The sequence below is a fragment of the Globicephala melas genome, chromosome 12 (assembly GCF_963455315.2).
Source record: "Globicephala melas chromosome 12, mGloMel1.2, whole genome shotgun sequence".
Lineage (NCBI taxonomy): Eukaryota > Metazoa > Chordata > Mammalia > Artiodactyla > Delphinidae > Globicephala > Globicephala melas.
The window spans coordinates 31,359,198-31,374,869 of NC_083325.1; the positions used below are offsets into that span (position 1 = coordinate 31,359,198).

Sequence of the window (15,672 nt, forward strand, 5' to 3'; positions counted from 1 at the left end):
TTTTTTTTTTGCCTAGAGAAGTTCCTTTAGCAGTTGTTGTAAAGCTGGTTTGGTGGTGTTGAACTCTGTCAGCTTTTGCTTGTCTGTAAAGGCTTTAATTTCTCCATCAAATCTGAATGATATCCTTGCTGGGTAGAGTAATCTTGGTTGCAGGTTTTTCTCCTTCATCACTTTAAATATAGACATATGCCAGTCCCTTCTGGCTTGAAGAGTTTCTGCTGAAAGATCAGCTGTTAACCTTATGGGGATTCCCGTGTGTGTTATTTGTTTCTTTTCCCTTGCTGCTTTTAATATGGTTTTTTTGTATTTAATTTTTGATAGTTTGATTAATATGTGTCTTCGCATGTTTCTCCTTGGATTTATCCTGTATGGGACTCTCTGTGCTTCCTGGACTTGATTAACTATTTCCTTTCCCATATTAGGAAAGTTTTCAACTATAATTTCTTCAAATATTTTCTCAGTCCCTTTCTTTTTCTCTTCTTCTGGGCCCCCTAGAATTCTAATGTTGGTGCGTTTAATGTTGTCCCAGAGGTCTCTGAGACTGTCCTCAGTTCTTTTCATTCTTTTTTCTTTATTCTTCTCTGCAGTAGTTATTTCCACTATTTTATCTTCCAGGTCACTTATCCGTTCTTCTGCCTCAGTTATTCTGCTATTGATCCCATCTAGAGTATTTTTAATTTCATTTATTGTGTTGTTCATCGTTGCTTGTTTCATCTTTAGTTCTTCTAGGTCCTTGTTTAATGTTTCTTGCTTTATCTCTTTTTCCAGGATTTTGGATCATGTTTACTATCATTATTCTGAATTCTTTTTCAGGTAGACTGCCTATTTCCTCTTCATTTGTTAGGTCTGGTGGGTTTTTATCTTGCTCCTTCATCTGCTGTGTGTTTTTCTGTCTTCTCATTTTGCTTATCTTACTGTGTTTGGGGTCTCCTCTTCACAGGCTTCAGGTTCGTAGTTCCCGTTGTTTTTGGTGTCTGTCCCCCACTGGCTAAGGTTGGATCAGGGAGTTGTGTAGGCTTCCTGGTGGAGGGGACTAGTGCCTGCGTTCTGGTGGATGAGGCTGGATCTTGTCTTTCTGGTGAGCAGGTCCACGTCTGGTGGTGTGTTTTGGGGTGTCTGTGGCCTTATTATGATTTTGGGCAGCCTCTCTGCTAATGGGTGGGGTTGTGTTCCTGTCTTGCTGGTCGTTTGGCATAGGGTGTCCAGCAGTGTAGCTTGCTGGTCGTTGAGTGAAGCTGGGTGCTGGTGTTGAGATGGAGATCTCTGGGAGATTTTCGCCATTTGATATTATGTGGAGCTGGGAGGTCTCTTGTGGACCAGTGTCCTGGAGTTGGGTCTCCCACCTCAGAGACACAGCACTGACTCCTGGCTGCAGCACCAAGAGCCTTTCATCCACGTGGCTCAGAATAAAAGGGAGAAAAAGTAGAAAGAAAGAGGATAAAATAAAATAAAGTAAGATAAAATAAAATAAAGTTATTAAAATAAAAAATAATTAAGAAGAAAAAAATTTTTTTAAAAAGTGGAAAAAAAAAAAAGAAACGGACGGATAGAACCCTAGGACAAATGGTGAAAACAAAGCTATACAGACAAAACCTCACAGAGAAGAATACACATATACACTCACAAAAACAGGAAAAGGGTAAAAAATCATAAATCTTGGTCTCAAAGTCCACCTCCTCAATTTGGGATGATTCGTTGTCTATTCAGGTATTCCACAGATGCAGGGTACATCAAGTTGATTGCGGGGATTTAATCCGCTGCTCCTGAGGCTGCTGGGAGAGATTTCCCTTTCTCTTCTTTGTTCTCACAGCTCCCAGGGGCTCAGCTTTGGATTTGGCCCCGCCTGTGCGTGTAGGTCGCAGGAGGGCGTCTGTTCTTTGCTCAGACAGGACGGAGTTAAAGGTGGAGCTGACTCGGGGACTCTGGCTCACTCAGGCCAGGGGGAAGAAGGGGTGCGGATGCGGGGCGACCCTGCGGCGGCAGAGGCCAGCGGGACGTTGCACCAGCCTTGGCGCACTGTGCGTTCTCCCAGGGAAGTTGTCCCTGGATCCCGGGACCCTGGCAGTGGCGGGCTGCACAGGCTCCCGGGAAGGGAGGTGTGGATAGTGACCTGTGCTCGCACACAGGCTTCTTGGTGGCGGCAGCAGCAGCCTTAGCGTCTCATGCCTGTCTGTGGGGTGTGGGCTGTTGGCCGCGGCTCGCGCCCGTCCTATTTGGGAATTTTTGACTGTACATTTTAGGTACCTAGAAAGTATTAGAAGATATTATATAGATAATATGTAGATATTATCTATATAATATATAGATATTATAGATATATACATACATGAAAGAATCACTGTTGTACAACAGAAATTAACACATTGTAAGTCAACTATACTTCAATAAAAAATATTGATAAAAGAAAAAATAATGAAGATATTTGAAGTGATCACTTTGTACTTGGCACTCTGCCTTTTGGAGAGATGACTAAAACAAAGGAATTGCCTTCAGGGAATTGCTGTCTGATTGGAGGAAACAGTGACTACACATATAACAGGTGTGGGTGATAATACACAGTCCTTCTTCATTGCCATGTTCTAGACTACAAGTGGAATGAATAGACATTCTGAGACTGGTTAGGCCAAGAATGTTCCAGATGTTAGGATAGGACTCTTAGCTGAGGAATGCTGCCAGTTGGTAGAGAACTAGTGCAATGTGAGAGATACCACTGATGGCACGTTCTGCCCAACAGTGAATGGAGTCAGAAATAAATTGAGAACTACTGCTAGTGGGTTTGAAAGAAGAAATAAAAGTGCCAGGAAAAGAGGCCAAAGAATAGTGGTTAGAGGCAGAAGAGTTCCAAAGTGGTATATTGCATTGGACAGAGTCTGCAAGAGTAGAAAAAGGTCATTCATGTTTAATATTGCAGAGACAAGTTAATTGCATTTAGCTATAAAGAAATCGTTAGAGAAACTGCGTATATGAAGGCAGAAGGATTTGAGTTAGTGTTGAGGAGAGCATGTATACCAACAAAAGAGAGAGTATTGTGAAACTGAGGTCCCTGGTAGAGTTGAAAAGTTGAGTTCCTGATGTGTAAGCTGTGAAATTAATGCCAGGTGTTCGCTGATTGATTCATACTCTAAGCATTGTCTCTAAATTGACTAAAAGTTGATCTAGATCATTGGATAATAAAAATTCAACCCTCTATTGTATAGGATCCTCAAAATATTTTGATGTTAACAAAAAGTTCTGTATTTACAAAATTGAGGAATCTCTTACCAAGAGTTACAAGCAGGAGAGGCTGGTTCAGGGCATATGTGCGGAATATGTTTCTCTATTTTCAGTCTATAGGAAGGATAGGCTTATAGGGTATTACACTGTTAAGATGAAGAAGAAGGCTTCAATTCTATAAAGGAAGAATCTACTGAAAATGAGAAAGAGGCTGGGAAGAGAGAAATGGGGGTTTGAGAGTAGTCTAGATTCTAGACTTTAGAATAATATCTGGGGGAAGTGTAAAATTTAGACAAGCAGTGAATTAGCAGAATTGGTCAGCAGTTGGGAGGGCCCCATGAAAGTGGACCTGAGATAAATGGATGACCTGAAATGGATGGACTTCACTATAGGAGTGCTCAGGGACACAGGGGTGAGAGTATAATGGGCCCAGAGGGGCTGGCTTGGCAGCATGAAGAAAAATTGTGGTCTGATGTGATTGATGAGAGAGAAGTGGGAGAGATGGAATGTTTAAAGGTGTGTGAGCAGAAAGTGCATGCTTTTTCTCGGGAAAGATGATGATATAGGTAGACTGTGAGGGAGTGTATAATTAGAGATGTCAGTGTTTAAACAGTGCTTTGAGTTCCAGGATGTTAAATATGCAAGAGAGAAGTGTTACAGAGCTCCTTCCAGTGGCCCCATTTATTTACAACAAAGTAGGAGGCACTTGAACTAGCATTTTGTAAATAGGAAAAAGATTTTGAACAATTAAAAAAACACACAAATAATTGAAATTTCTCATGTGTCACTCCATATAACTTTTTCTTTGTGTTTTTAGGGTTGTAGGAAATGTTATCTCAAATATTTCTTCTTTTAAAGGAATCTTACCTGTAGGATGTGCCTCTATAATTATAGTATTGACTATGTTTTATGGCAAGTGTATAGTTGGTGTGTATAACCTTAATAGCAGAATTGTTTATAATTACAAAGAGTTAGAAAAACCTCAATAAATAGGTAAATGGCTAGGTAAAATATGAAAAATCTATTATGGACTATTTTTATTATGCAACGTTCCGTAGACTGGGGTAGATGGGTTGTACTGATATAGAAGGATCTCCAGCATCTTAAGAGAAAAAACTACAGAGCAATATGTATATTATCATATTTATGATGATATATTATCATATTTGGTTAAAAAAACAAAACCTCTAAAACCATGTACATCTGAGTTCATATGTGTAGAAAAATTCATAGCTGAAGGATTGGGACAGTGTGTGGGGTTAATGGTGGTTATCTCCTGTGTGGAGGTAGAAAAAGGAGATTTTTCACAGTTCATTCTGTAGGATTTGTGTTATTTGAATCTTTAACGATGATAATTTGTAACTTGGGTTATAAGAAAAGATTTTTAAATGAAACTTAAGTAGCGTTGTAGATGGATTCTGTTTCAGAAGGTATAAAATTTAGAGAAGGAATTTGAACACTTAATATTGATAAATTCCAATGTCTAGGGTTTCATCAGAATATTGAAGTTGTCAAGTGAAAAAATATGTAAAAGCAAAATTTCTTCTTGAAATTAATATAATATTGCAGGTCAACTATACCTCAAAAAATGTAAAATTTTTTATTTGTGAGAACATAAATTCAACCAGACATAGGAACTTTAATAATTTGATTGGTCAGCTAAATTGCATTCAGTTTTCATTTCAATAAGATTTAATAGTCTTTGCCTACAGCTAGATTGCTTTTAACCAGATGTGTCAAGTCTGTGATCTAGGTCATGTCTGAATATCTTGTTAAGCAAGGTGTTCAAAAGTGCTTTTATGTCATTGAATTTAAGTTGCCGTTTTCTGAGAGTGATGCCTGTAGGTGCAAGTCCTTGCTTCAGTTAGGGAGATATTTATTCCAAGTGTATTACATGAATAAGAAAATTTGTACTTTGGAAGCACAAGCTGATTTGGGAGTAGAAAGTCTCCTGTGCTCCATACAACTACTGTTTGTGTTATTGGAGCAATTACTGAAGAGTGGTGGAGAGTTGATTTTTAGTCTTTTGTAGTTACCTTAAGCAGTACTATTTATTGTGAAGTTTGATAAGACAAATCAAAGACCTGAAATAGGGATTGCTACTCTAATAAGCACCATTTTGAGTTATGAATACCTACCCTGTAAACATGCCCTGCATGTCTGATTGGCAAATTATTTGCTGTTATATTTTCCCAGGTACCCCAAGATTACAGATAACCCACTAATCTGTACAAGTGGGCCAGCTGTGCTCTCAAGGGGCTGCTCTGTAAAACTGACAGATTCAACCTCTTTATCTTTCATTTTCCTAACCAGGGATAACTTTCTTCTCCCAGCTCTGTTACTTTGATCTTAGAAAATTTCTCTACATGTGTCATCCTTTTATTCCTTTTAGTTCCTGCCTGGTTATGCAAGGAGAAATATTGCTCCTACTTCTTCTTCCTCAATTCCTCCCCTTCCCCTTTTCTTTGTTCCAATAGTGAACCAAAATAAATGACAGTAATGATTATTGGTAACAGTGGTGCTTCCTCTATCAAGGAAAAGGCAGGTTTTGAATTGGAATTGATATATGGTATTTCATCGAATCTAAGATGCCGCTTATTGGGAGATGTACCATTTATATATGGACCACAAAGAAAGAAAATATGACTGTCTTAAAATCAATGCTGTCAATATCTGAAGTCCTAGAAAGTATTGTGAGGATGCTTTCAGAATATCACAGGCTAAGTGATCTGTTTGTCTTTACCTTAAAGCAGTGATGAATCTTAGCATCACTAATAGGGAGTCACCAGACAATATAAAAAACATACATACTTGTGAATAATTCTTGTCCCTCAGTTTTAACCTAAATCAGTCAAGCCTTTCGTTTTCTCTTCCAGTTTGCAGGAAATACAAGGAATAGAGGAACTGGTTAGACCACACAGTGTGGAATCAATTAGGCATAGCCAGAGGTGAGAAATTCAACAAGAAAATTGCTCCTGGCTTATCAGTAAGTCAGTGTCTTAGAGGAAAACAGGGCATTAGGGGAGACCATTCTGGATTCAAAGAGACTTATGAGACATAACAATCAAATGTGAGCTGTGATCCTTTATTATATTGTAGAATAAACAAATCAGCTGTAAAAGACATTTATTTTTGTTAATAGGGAAAATGTGAATATATGAACATTGTATTAGATGAACTAGAGCATTATCTTAGGTGTGATAATAAGAAAATGTAGAAAAATGTTTTGTAGAAAAATGTTTTGTAGAAAAATGTCCTCATATTTTATATGTTACTTTGCTTTTATTAATTCTTAATGATATACTCTGAAAATACTAAGGCCCTCCACCAGGTTTCTAGCTTTAATTTGCTAATACAGTGTACACAGAACAAATCATGTAACTGTCAGAACAAAGAATTGAGGCCCAGAGGAGTACAGTCTGTAGAGGTATTAAAAAGTACCACATGCTTAGCATATAGCAATCTCTATAGCAATCAAAGAAGAATCCTCAAAAACCATAGAACATCAAGCTGGAGGGCACTGCAGGTGTCCTCAGATGTCAGAGGGAGGAAATATTTGGCCCCTGTGCTGTGACTCCTCGTGTAATAGAAGTTGCTAACCAGTCATGGCTTTCCTTCCTGTATGAGAGACAGGGTCACTGAATCCTTTTCAGAGGTGCTCTCTAGAGCCAATACCAATTAGAAACCTGTTGGCACTTATTGTGAAACTTATTTTACCATCTCTCAGTCAAGCCCATTCATTTCGCAGAAGGGGAAGCTGAGGCCGGGTGGTATAGTGGAAAGCTTCGGGGACACGAGTTAAAGAATTTGCAGGATTTCTTCAGCGCAAGAAACTTTTATGAGCTAACAAATGTTTAGTGTGAATTTTATTAGTTTATCAAGTAGTTAAAATTTAAGTTTGTTTGGAGAGGGATACTGGTTTAGAGAATACCTCTTTCCCTATAAAATTGTACTCAGGATCTCAAGATTCACACAATAAGCTAATGTAAACCAGGGAGATTGAAGTTAGAAACAATATCAAAATTGAAGGCTGTTGTTGAATTACATGTATTGAAGATAGTGAATTTAATATTGCATCACTCTGAATTTTCTTGTAAAAATGTGTTGAGTCTATAACTTGTCTTAAAAACAGTTGTTTTTTGTCATTAGCATTTAAATTGCTTTAAAAAAATTGGTATTTGATTATTATATTTAATCTTTAATTCTCTGAATGTATTACTTTTACCATCAGAATTGCTTTTTCTTTTTTTTTATTTGGCTGCAACGCGAGGCTTGTGGGATCTTAGTTCCTCAACCAGGGATTGAACCTGCACCCTCAGCAGTGAAAGCACAGAGTCCTAACCACTGGATCACCAGGGGATTCCAGAATTACATTTCTTTAAATGAACAAACCAAACCAGAAAAAACCAAGAATGTAGAAACAGAGAACAGAGTATGCGGGGTATATAGAAGTAGAAATATAATGTTATTTACATGAAACATATAATGTTCAAGCCAATATTACTTCAATTAAAAAAAATCTCAAAAAAAAAAGAATTACATTTCTTAAAAAAAAGGGAGAAATGATATTTAGTAGTGAATTTTTCTGGATGTGCTGCATTATTGGGATTTGGACTTCGTCTTCAAGGCTTTCCAGAGACCTCAGCCTGCAAAGAATTTTTGACAGTGTAATATGTTGTATTAGTTAATGATTTTCAGATGAATTAGATTGTATCCTCCTTTAGCAGATTATTTAGCTGATGCTAATCACAGTGATGGAGAGTAGACTAGTTGAGAATCAGTGTTCTTTTAGCACATTGTTTTTTCCTTTTTTCTTTTTGCCCACGTCGCACGGCATACGGGATCTTAGTTCCCTGACCAGGGATTGAACCCATGCCCCCTGCAGTGGAAGCGCAGAGTCTTAACCACTGGATCACCAGGGAAGTTCCTCTTTTAGTGCATTTAAAGTTTTATTTTGGGAAAATATTTATATTCTGTGTATTGTCCATTAATGAGCTAATAGAATACTTATTTGGGGCTGATAGTTTTCTGTGTGCATTTAATCTTTATCAGAGGTCAGTGACCCATGGGGGCAAAAGGGTAGAACACATAAAAGTTTGATTTACAATTGGGTTATTGGTTTAGTTTTTTCATATTACAGATACTTTATTAAGGACCAACAATAACAACAAAACCCCCAGACCTCATGCAGTGTTGTGGTGCAGTGAAAGTGAGATGCTTGTACAGTGCCTGATAACTTAATAGAGCTTTACAATTATAATTTGTAAAAATATGAATGAATATAGGATTTCTATGAGTCTGGCCTTGTACCACTTTTTTGGGAAAGTTCAAACTGTTGTTTCAGGTTGTTTTGGATTTTAGTTTTAAAATGTCGTTTCCTTTTTGTTTGAAAGGCATGATTGAGAAAATTGCACTGTACTCACCATGGTGATCAGCATACACGTTACGGTGGCTTTTTTGTCAACTATTAGCTATGTGATATTTTTGTATGCTGAAATGCTTTGATAAGACCAAACTCTTTATAGAAATAAAGATACCTTTTCAAATGAAATGAAAGCTGGTCATTCCAGAGTTCTGCCCCACAGAATTAATCCCCTTAATAATCAGTGGCATTATAGTGTAAGATAGTTAAGAAAAAAGAAAGTTCTTCCATAAATAAGCAGCTTGAGCTTATATTGCTTTATATTTTGATTTTCAGTTTTTATACATTTTAGCTATATCCACCCTGGCCAAAGCACAATCATGGAAGACCTCAGACAATTTCCATGCTGCTATTCCTGAAATGTGGATTTCCTTTACCTGTGTTCTACTGCCTCTTTGCTCTTCTGGATCACTTCTTGTTGTACAAGTCCCTTTATTTATAGTTTTGCTTTTCCAAATGATTGTTCCTTTTCTATGAATTCTCAAGAGTCGTTAACATGTATTATGGTTATTTGTCCCTTACTAATCTGGTGAACAAGTGAGAAACCATTTGTCTTACGATGATTATATATATTTTTAGCCCATTTTTCTCTATGATTAAATTATTTAGATTGTGAGTATTCTTCACATCATTGCTATTTATAAGTTATTTATTCCTAAAATGTATTGATAGCATGGTTGTTGAAAGTAAGAAAAATTATTTCATCTGTATAGTTTTGGAGGGTCCATATATTGCTTAAAATACTTAGTTCAGAAAATGTTTTCCTTTAAAAATAATGCTCAGTATATAGGCCATAAATCCCAAATTTGTTGGTTAGTTTTGAAGCATTAAATTTTAGTTGTTAAAATGTCAGTGATGGAAGGTAGGTGAACAGTCTTATAAACGGCTTTGAAAAAACTAAACATTTATTTTGACCTATTTGCTTCAGTCTTTTATACTTACAAGAAATTCCGCTTTGAAAAAGTTTCACTGCCTTTGAATAATTTGAAGTGAAGATTCTTTCTTTTTTAAAGATGGACTGTAGCTTCACGTTTTTGCACATCTTAGATATTATTATGAAAATTAAGATTTTTGTCATAGTTATGCCAATGTTGATTCTCTAGTTAGAATTTTCTATTAAATATTTGTTTATTTGCAGGTATATTTGCTTACTTAAACTACCATGTTCCTCGCACGAGACGAGAAATTTTGGAGACCCTAATCAAAGGCCTTCAGAGACTGGAGTACAGAGGATATGATTCTGCTGGTATTTCCTTTAAAAAAATATTATGGGTGTTGCATGATTCTTGAATAAATAGAAAGGGTTTTTTGTTTGTTTTAGGTTACTAGATTCTTTATAATGTTCATTTTGTTGTTTCTGGTAAATCTAAAATCGGAAGAATTTTTGGCTTTTATCACGTTTAAAGGGTTTGTTCATGCAATTTCAGCAGCATTCGCATTTATGTAGAATATTGCTTCTCACGGGTATCTTCTTTTGCTAAGAATGTTGCTATAAAAACAAATCACGTGGGGCATTTTCATTATAAAACAGTTCTTAAGGCCTTACTCTGTATATTTTTTTTTCTTTCCTGTAACTTTTAACTTCTTTTTCTCCGTGGATTCCATGCTTTTGGCATGTGAACTTGCCCAAGATTCTTCTATCTTAGAGAAACGACAAAGCAGATAAAAATAACTTACTGTCAACTTTATGTTCTACTCTAGCTTCTTCCCTTAACTGTATCAGGGGTCCCCAAGACCATCCCCAGTTTCAGTGGTTCCCTAGCAGGACTCAGCATATAGTTGTACTCATGGCTATGATTTATTACAACAAAAGAATACAAAGCAAAATCAGCAAAGGGAAAAGGTGCATGGGGTGAAGTCTGGAGGAGAGCAGACATAGCTTCAGGATTCTCTCCCTGTGGAGTCATGCAGGATATGCTTAATTCCCCCAGTGAGTTGGGCAAAATGTGTGAAATGTTGTATACCAGGGAAGCTCATTAGTAACTCAGTGCCCAAGACTGTCACTGGGGGCTGGTCATGTAGATACCCTCTGCCTAACATGTGCCAAAATTCCAGGCTCCTAGAGGAGAAGCAGACATTCGGCATAAGCCACCTTGTTTGCACCAACAGTGTAGGTGCAGTAAGCCATACTTAATCAGTTACTGTGGTGGGAACCCTCCTGAAATCCATGCCAGCCAATGGCCAGCTTTACCAAGCAGGCCTTTCTAAGACAGCGATCTTGGGCCTGCCATATTAACTCTTTTCTGTACACTCAACATTCCTGGTTGTAACGGGCATTTATCTTCCCTGACTCTTCCTCAGTTAATGGAAAGTCAATTCCTCAACTCCTTTGTTCTTAAAATTCTCTTTCCTCAGCTTCTCTGACAGCGCATCTTCTCATTCTCTTCCTAACATGCTGATTATTTTCTGTCTGCTTTGGGGGCTTCTTTTCTTCCACCTATTACTTATATTAATGTTCTTCAAGATACTTTCATAGGCCCACTTTTCTTATTTTGTATTTTCGTGGGTGAGCTCTGACTTCATCAACCTCCTGTATGTTTTTTTTTTAATTTTTATGTTGGCCACGTTGGGTCTTCGTTGAGGAGTGTGGGCTCTTCGTTGCGGGCTTCTCTCTAGTTGCGGTGCGTGGGTTTAGTTGCCCCGCGGCTGTGGGATCTTAGTTTCCCGACCAGGGGTTGGAGCCACGTCCCCTGCATTGGAAGGCGGATTCTTAACCACTGGATCACCAGGGAAGTCCCAACCTCCTGTATGGTTGTGACTTACAATCCAGATGTATTTCCCGTGCTGCACACCTGTATTTCCAGCTGCCTCCTAGAAATTTCTCCCTGGGTAGACCATGATATTATAGACTTTGCATGTGCAGAATTGAACTGAATATGCTCCATTTCTCACTCCACTCTTCACTCTGTTCTTTCTGTGTTCTTTAATCAACAGTCAGTCATTCAGCAAGTCCTTTGAGCCTGGGAGGTGTCCCAGACGTCTCCTGCTTTCTCACGTTACCTGCAGTCAGTTCTGCTTCTCAGTATCACTCATCTCTTCATGACCATTGTGTAGCTCAGGCCTTCCTCATTTTTGCTTTGCTGTAGGTGTAACTTCTGACAGCAGGTTTCTTCTTCCTGTTTCTCTCCTCCAACCTTTGCACTCTTTCCAAAGGGAGTTTTCTGAACTTTTTCGCCATGTAATTTCTCTGCTTGAAACTACTCAGTGCTTTTCCAGTATCTTCAGAGTAATTTTTTCAAATTACGTAGGAACTTTAGTAGAATCTTGAGAGATGTGTTCCCTGACGTTCCCTCCTTACCCTGCTTCTGCAGTGGGTGCCTGTCTTCTTCGTTTCTCCATTGTACTTCAGTTGCAACCTGTAGTACTTTTATTATAACCACATAACTTTTATTATATTAAAACCACACTGTATTGTAATTATTTTTTTCCTTGTCTGTCTTCTCAATAGGCTATTGAGAAATTTAAGAACAGGAACTGAGTTTTCTTCATTTTTATCTCTATCAGCTACCGTGGTTTTTGACATATAATAGGTTTTCAGTAAATTTTGAATTGATAAGTAAGTGAACTAATTAGATGAAAAAACATTTTTTTTCCTTAGTAGTTTTGCCTTACAGTGATAATCTAAGTAGTGGTCAGTTTCTAAGTCTTGCTTTTCTACCTCTCGGTGATTTAGGTGTGGGGATTGATGGAGGCAATGACAAAGACTGGGAAGCCAATGCCTGCAAAATCCAGCTCATTAAGAAGAAAGGAAAAGTTAAGGCGCTGGATGAAGAAGTTCACAGTAATGTACTTAGTTTGGTTTTTGAACCCCCTCCTCTTTTCTTCCTTCTCCCTTCCCTACCAAATTACTTTTCCTCCCATATTTTGGGGCCCATTTTGAGAACAGTGATTTTTAAAGTTGAAGGGAGGGAAGAAAAGTAGTTTTGATGCTATCTGTACTGGTTTTAATATCCCTCAGTTTCAAAAAATGATATTAACTAGAGAAGGAACTTAATTATATACACTGTGTTCAGAGCAAGCTTAATATCCTAAAATGAAGTAGCCATCATTCCTGAGGAAGGGCCTTTCATAAGACAAAAGGTATTTTCAGTGGTGCCCTTATTCATGTGTCTTCACTTGGTGGTTGTCTTCACTTTGGATTAAACGCTGAGTTTGGATGTGTGGTCAGTCTGGATGTTGCACCTTTTAGTAGGTCTGATACAATCAGGTATCATATTTTTCCCTCATGATTTTCTTACTTCCCTGGCATAAAGTAGTTGCCAGAGATACATGTTCCACTAAAGAGCGTATACTTTACAGTATTTAGTTCATTACATTATGTTTATACATTTTATTTTTTCACAGGAAACTTGAAAACAAAACAAAAACTTTGAAGTAGATTGATTGAAAAAACATTTCAAAAAATCCTCTAAAAAACCAGGAAACAGGGCTTCCCTGGTGGCGCAGTGGTTGAGAGTCCGCCTGCCGATGCAGGGGACACGGGTTCGTGCCCCGGTCCGGGAGGATCCCACATGCCGCAGAGCGGCTGGGCCCGTGAGCCATGGCCGCTGAGCCTGCGCGTCCGGAGCCTGTGCTCTGCAATGGGAGAGGCCACAACAGTGAGAGGCCCGCGTACCGCAAAAAAACCCCACAAAAAAACAAAAAACCCAGAAAACAGTAGGTTTTTTATATACCTGCTCAAACGGATGCCATTGTTACCATTGTAAAGAAGTGCAGGTGGAAGAGGAGAACGATGGATTTAGTCATTTTTAATTTTCACATAAGCCAGACATTTAGCTTTGTGGTACAATTGATGCTCGAACAACACGTGTTTGAACTGCTCAGGTCCGCTTATGTGCGAATTTTTTTTCAATAGTAAATACTACATTATTACACCATCCACAGTCGGTCAAATCCATGGAGATGGAACCTTGGACACAGAGGGCTGACTATAAGTTATACTCGGATTTTCAACTGCTGGGTGGGTCAGCACCCGTGACCCACCGTGTTGTTCAAGGGTCAACTGTACTTGCTTAACAAATTAAATCAGTACTTATTTTTTATGTATTGTGGGTAAGATTAGCTTGGGATAAAGCAGACACCCCCAAAAGCTACACTTCAAAAACTGTGGTTATAAATATTTGGTCTAATGTGTGTACTGCATCCTGTTTACCAGGCTGATTATAGTAGGTTCTACAGGAGAGAATAAACAGATTGGTTTAAGATTCAGGGGAGAGCTAGTTCCCACAAGTTAGGAAGACTTGGGATACATAAGGAATGGCTGCTAATTATATTTGGGCAGTGAAGGTGAGAAGGGAGGACCTTCTGAGTAGATTAGCTTGGAAAAAGATAAGAATAGGGAAAGCAAGTTTGATGGAATGGTAGGCGGTCCTTTTAATCTACTTTGTTGGTAGATGAGTGCGAGGCTAGAAAGGCAGATTGTGACCAGAATCACCATCTTTGAATGTCACCATATTGAAACATGCCTCCTCCTGCAGGAATGTGACCCCTTTCCTGGAATGGGTCACTTGGAGACAGTGCTGGTGAGTTTGTAACTGATGAATCACTTGGAAGAGCAATCTGGCAATGTCTAAATGGGAGATGCCTATACCTTGTGGCCAAGCACTTCCACTCTTGGGCAGGTACTCAAAAGAAACACTATGACAAGGAGACATGACAGTAAGATGCATTGCAGCCAAGTTTAGAAGCAACCTGGAATAAATTGTATGTGATAGTGAATGACCATGTGTAGCTTTTGAAAGACGTGTACTGGATCTGGTTCTGCATGTGGGGACATGCATAATTTCTGAGAACTTAATGTTGAGTGAAAAAAGCAATCTAGAGAAGGATATGCAAAGTATTGTACCATTTAAAAAAAAAGAACACTATAATTTATGAATATAGTAGCATAATAGAAATTTGAAGGCATAGGTGGGAAAGCTCTTGTGAATCCTCTGGGGAGGAAAGGGATGGAGCAGGGTATAAAGGAGGCACCAACTGCATTTTTTTACATTTTAGGGTTTATTTATTTTTTATTTATTTTTGGCTGCGTTGGGTCTTTGTTGCTGTGCGTGGGCTTTCTCTAGTTGCGAGGAGCGGGGGCTACCCTTCGCTGTGGTGCGCGGGCCTCCCACTGCGGTGGCTTCTCCTGTTGCGGAGCTCGGGCTCTAGGCACGTGGGCTTCAGTAGTTGCGGCACGTGGGCTTCAGCAGTTGTGGCTCGTGGGCTCTAGAGCACAGGCTCAGTATTTGTGGCGCACAGGCTCAGTTGCTCCACGGCATGTGGGATCTTCCCGGACCAGGGCTCGAACCCGTGTCCCCTTCATTGGCAGGTGGATTCTCAACCACTGTGCCACCAGGGAAGCCCACATTTCAGGCTTTAAAAAAGATCTAAAGCATAAATGGTGAGACGTTAGCATTTGTTAAGTCGGAGTGTGGTTATTTCGATGTTTGTGATGTTTATTTTATTATTCCCAGCAAGTTTTAGTGTTTAACCTCTTAAGACAAAAGGGAAGGAAGACATCTCAGAGAAGACCATTAGATTGCTTTTTGGTAGCTCCTGACTTTGATAATACTTGCTAACATTTATTGATTGCTTTCTGTGTCCCAGGCACTCTACTAGGTGCCTTCTATATAGTCCTCGTCATAACCCATGAAGTAGGTGAAATTATCATCCTCATTTTGCAGATGAGAAAATTGAAGCTCAGAGGAGCAGGTACTGACATTAGATGGTGTCAGCAGTAAAAGCAGTGAAGTTTGGGGGCAGAGGAAAGGCAGAAGAGGACTGCTGTTCTAGGGCATGACAACAAGTAAAGATTTTTTAAATAATTTATGTCTTAAAGATGTAAAGCACAAATGATTATATGTTAACATTTGTTATCTGGGTGTAGGTATTTGAGTGTTTCATCATTACCAGCAAATTAAATATGTTTGAACTATTAAAAAAAAAAGAAAGATGACATCTGAGAATAGGTACACAGAGGGCAAGGAACCTTGGGAGTAATAAGGGTGGGGGGAAGACAGAAGATGCAAGAAAGGAAATTATTGAGGCGTTACAGC

The 15,672-nt window shown here is 38.7% G+C and overlaps 1 protein-coding gene across 1 annotated transcript in view; it reads left to right on the forward strand.

Annotated features, from left to right (window-relative positions):
* Positions 1 to 15,672, forward strand: part of GFPT1 (glutamine--fructose-6-phosphate transaminase 1) — a 69,286-nt gene that overhangs the window by 7,531 nt on the left and 46,083 nt on the right. The window contains exons 2-3 of the mRNA XM_030877440.2: positions 9,774 to 9,881; positions 12,309 to 12,416. Of these exons, the coding sequence (XP_030733300.1) occupies positions 9,774 to 9,881; positions 12,309 to 12,416 (216 nt within the window). The remainder of the gene's footprint in view (positions 1 to 9,773; positions 9,882 to 12,308; positions 12,417 to 15,672) is intronic.